Source organism: Callorhinus ursinus, unplaced genomic scaffold, assembly GCF_003265705.2.
Source record: "Callorhinus ursinus isolate GAN/ISIS: 27379988/994484 unplaced genomic scaffold, GSC_fseal_2.0 scaffold15, whole genome shotgun sequence".
Taxonomy (NCBI): Eukaryota; Metazoa; Chordata; class Mammalia; order Carnivora; family Otariidae; genus Callorhinus; species Callorhinus ursinus.
Genome location: NW_027397077.1, coordinates 25,073,873 through 25,078,597, shown reverse-complemented (window position 1 = coordinate 25,078,597; position 4,725 = coordinate 25,073,873). Strand labels below are relative to the sequence as shown.

The 4,725-nt window shown below is 42.1% G+C and overlaps 1 protein-coding gene across 9 annotated transcripts in view; it reads right to left on the bottom strand.

The window, feature by feature from the left end:
- Positions 1-4,725, bottom strand: part of MITF (melanocyte inducing transcription factor) — a 214,133-nt gene that overhangs the window by 97,400 nt on the left and 112,008 nt on the right. For 3 of the 9 annotated variants that reach the window (XM_025885076.2, XM_025885078.2, XM_073901539.1), the window contains one exon: positions 701-785. The exons of the other annotated variants lie outside the window; for them this stretch is intronic. In XM_025885076.2, the coding sequence (XP_025740861.1) occupies positions 701-756 (56 nt within the window). In that variant the 5' untranslated portion in view covers positions 757-785. Of the gene's footprint in view, positions 1-700; positions 786-4,725 lie in introns of those variants that run through there. 9 annotated transcript variants of the gene reach the window in all.

The following is a 4,725-nucleotide window of genomic DNA, read 5'->3' as shown; positions in this document are numbered from 1 at the left end:
GGGGGGCGTGCTATCATCTACTTAGTCTTTCTCTTTTTTAGTAATTCTTTGAAACTGCCCATCTCAGACTTGTTCTACATTGATATGCCAGGTAGATGATTCTGATATTTGGATGTTTTGTTTTCCTCTCAAAGAGAAAAAAAAAAATCAATATACAGAAATGCAAACGAGATATTTATAAATGCAACTGCTACTATTCCACAGTCAGGTAAAAAAGAGAGAGAGAGAGAGAGAGAGAGCAAAAAATCTAAAGTGTTTGCAATAGGACAATTCTGACAAATGTTACTGCTAAGCACACTCGTTTTCGTGAAGAAAATCCTTTTTTACTCATGACGAAGCTGAGCTGCAATCTACCCCATAATCATAAATCAAGCTCTGTTCTCAGATTTTTCAAGCGGTCACTTTATTGGCATTATTAATTTAAGACCGACATTCAATTTTAAACAAGAAGACAAAGCTAATGGGCCAGCATTTCGATTCCCCCCCCCCCACAAATTAGTTGTTATCCTTGTCATAGCCACATACTAGAGGCTACAGCTGAAGCTGATTAAAGCCACAGTCACAAAGTAACAGTTCCAGTATTTTTAACTCCCAATAAAACATTCCCGTTCTCTATCCTCCCCCTTTAAAAAAAAAAAAAAAAAAAAATCGCTCCTGTTAAGTGGTCCCGGGATTATTTCCAGAATAAAACTTCACTTACAGATACAGGCTTTCAAAGGAGCAAGGCATGAACATCTGAACTCTAAGCGCCTCCATCTTTTTTCCTTTAAGGTGTTCTGCAAGCCCTTGGCGAAGAGTGAAAGTCAAAGTTAGTTCTGGCACTGGCTGTGTCACTAGGGGTGGCTCCTGATAAGGCCCTGGAAACTCCAATCCAAACACAGCTCGTGCTAGAACGGTGCCTGGTGTCTGTCTGCAACAGCAGACCTGTTTAATCCAGTACCTACTGTACCTGTGGGACAAAACTGCTGCCTCACCCTGCACAGGGGGTGAGGCTGGGACCCAGGCAGGCCCGCAATTTGCCCCAGCAGCCAGGCGAGCACCTCAGGATGCTCACTTAGCCTTCCCCAGCACAGGTACTGGTGGAGGCTTACAGCAGCTGCGCCTTGGTAGAGAACTTGAAAGGGAGGTAATTTCACATCCCGGTGAATTTTTAACATTTCATACAGTCCCAGAATCTAGGAGGGCTGTGGGATTGCTTGTGTCCCTTCTCAGTTTGGGCGATCTCAGACATTTTTGGAACTGCAGCTGATAATTGGACATGCTCTCCTGCTGGCAGGCTAGAGAGCCAGAGAGCATTCCTCACTCCTGGACCCCAAGAATCTGAGGGCTGTCCCTGCCCTGTCCTGCTGGGAGCCAAATGCAAGCTGCTTCTAACTGTGGGCACCATCTTTTGGGATGTGCACATCTTTAGGCCGCATATCTGTGTATTCTTAGACTGTCACCCAATTAATTCTGGACACACTGGTGTACAAGAAGAAAAAAAATAACAACACATGTTCTCCAACAACACTTTAAAATTCCAACATGACAACATCAATATTATCAAATATTGATGGAGCTCCTACAGACTCAGCACGCCAAAGATGTCCTGTAGAGCTATGAAAATATGTATGTTTCTCTTTACACATCATTCAAAGGTCAGAACAAAGACATGTGACGTGGGCTAGCTGTGTGCCCGGGACAAGTGACTTCACTTCTCTGTGCCTAAGAGTTTATCTCCCAAGGAAATGATTGGAAAATAATACAGTCTCGACAAGCCGTAATCAAACTCGAATTCCATAATGTAATGAAATTATCTTTGTCTTAACTTCCCTTTAATAATAGGAAATCTCTAGCCAGGAGCCTCAGGCAAACTATTTAGTCTTTTTAGTCTTTGTTCATGTGTTCATTCATTCATTCATTCTTTTGTTTAATAAATATTTATGGGACACCTACTATGTCCCAGGCATTGGTAAACTCTTGGAGTTTATGGACTAGTGGGACACACATATTAAATAATCACACAAACAGATAATGATACAAGTAATAACTGCTACAGGGAGCTAGAAAGGCTTAGAATATACGGGTCAGAAAAGACTTCTCTCGGGCAGGGGGACCTCTGCACCGAGGTCTGAGCAGGGTCACCAGTTGGGGGTAAGGAGGACATGGAAGAACAGTCTTCTGAGCAGTGGTAACAATATATACATGCAAGAATCCTGAGGTGGGAATTAGAAGAAAGGTGGACAGAGAAGGAGGGAAAAGGGTGGTGTCCATGAGACCAAAGCAGTGACCAGCACCAGACCACACAGGATCTGGTAAGCCTGGAAGAAAGAGGTGATTTTGATTCAAGGTGAACAGGAAACCATTGAGAGGCTGTATACGCAGGAGAACAAAGGGCTCAGATTTGAATTTTTAGGAAGTTCCCTCTAGCTGCTATTTTGAGACTCAGATAAAGGAGGTCTAAGATTGGCTATTGCAATGGTCCTGGTAGGAGGTAATGATAGTTCATGGGGGGTGGGGAGCAATGACGATACAAAGGGTGAAGAGAAGTGCAGAAAAGTGCACAGAGTACTGGCAAAACTAAAGACCAATAAATAGAAAGACTAGGGGTAGCATAGGGAATACAGGTCCCTAATGCAGTAATTGTATTCATTAACTAGAGTTATTGAGCACTTCCTACACACCAGGTATTTGTTCTGGGTAGGGGAGTAAAGAGATGACTAAGATGCTACACTATTCCCTTTACTAACCTACCCAACCTCTCTTCTCCTGTCTCTGTCACAAAATGGCATAAAAATAAAGAACACAGGTTCTGGTGTTAACTTATCCAGGCTGAAATTCCACCACTTACTAATTCTGTGACCTTGTGCAAATTTACCAAACTTTCTGTGCCCCAGATTCTTCACCTGAAAGGGAAATGGTAAGTGCCTATCCCGTATGTTACCGTTAGAACTGAAGGAGATAATATAGTGATGTGTTTGGCATAGTCTCTGGCATACAGTAAGCTCTAAATTAAAAAACAGCTCTCATGATTATGACTGTGGTTAGGGCTGTTATCCTTGATTCACACTGACTGATCTAGAGAACCAAGGGAAATAGGACAGAGTGGGGAAAAAAAATAAAGTAAAGGAGGCATGACCATAAGAAATGACCATATTAGTGAACCATATCAGTGAGGAATTCTTAATCTCAGGAAACAAACTGAGGGTTGCTGGAGTGGTGGGGGGTGGGAGGGATCGGGTGGCTGGGTGATAGACATTGGGGAGGGTATGTGCTATGGTGAGCACTATGAATTGTGCAAGACTGTTGAATCACAGATCTGTACCTCTGAAGCAAATAATGCAATATATGTTAAGGAAAAAAAAAAAAGAAGATAGCAGGAGGGGAAGAATGAAGGGGGGAAATCGGAGGGGGAGACCAACCATGAGAGACGATGGACTCTGAAAAACAAACTGAGGGTTCTAGAGGGGAGGCGGGTAGAGGGATGGGTTAGCCTGGTGATGGGTATTAAAGAGGGCACGTTCTGCATGGAGCACTGGGTGTTATGCACAAACAATGAATCATGGAACACTACATCCAAAACTAATGATGTAATGTATGGTGATTAACATAACAATAAAAAATTTAAAAAAAAAAGAAATGACCATATCAGGACCTTTAAGGGATTATCTCTTAAAAGACTGGACTGGACTCTCACTTTGGGCACTATTTGAAATTGCATTAAGTTACAAGGTACCGGGTAAGTTTTAGAACTAAAACCCTGATTTATTACGTGCTTACACACAGGGAAAATCTGTACCCTCCATGGGCTCTCAAGTGTTGACCATGAAACCAATGGTATCAACTCTAGCCATTCCAGCAGGGACACAAAGTGGTGCCAAATGTTCCCCTGGCATGTTCAGCTGATGACATCGCCCGACCTTTCCTCCCAGATAATCCACCACCCTAAGAAGGCTGTCCATTGACTGTTTATTTAAGTGTTTAAATAAAATTACTTTTAAGGGGCATGTGTTCACCTATTCATGGTACTTTAGAAAGATCTATATTAGGCCAGTGTTCTTGGAAAATCTTCTTGGCCACAGCAATCAAATACCCACCAGCCAATGGAGTAAAGCTTGACTGAAATGTGCATATATGCCACCATCTACAAAATTCATGAAACATTACATACATTCCCCTAAACTCAAATACTGGTCTGCTCAACACCAAAAATAAATAAAAATCTGATTAAAAAATGGGCAGAGGACCCAAATAAACATTTTTCCAAAGAAGACATCCAAGTGGGCAACAGGCACATGAAAAGATGTTCAACATCATTCATCATCAGGAAAATGCAAATCAAAACCACAATGAAATATCACCTTCTCCTGTCGAAATGGCTAGCGTCAAAAAGACAAGAAATGACAAGTACTGGCAAGAATGTGGGGGGGGGGGGCAGTAAGGAACCCTCATGCACCGTTGGTAGGAATGTAAATCAGTGCAGCCATTACTGAAAACAGTATGGAGGTTCCTCAAAAACTTAAAAACAGAACAACCATATGATCCAGTAATTCCACTTCTGGGTATCTACCTGAAGAAAACAAAAACACTAATTCAAGAAGATACATGTATCCCTATGTTTCCTGCACCATTACTTATAATAGGTAAGATATGAAACCCTAAGTGTCCAATGAAAGATAAGTGGCTAAAGATGTGAGATACACACACACACACACACACACACACACACACACACACACACACACA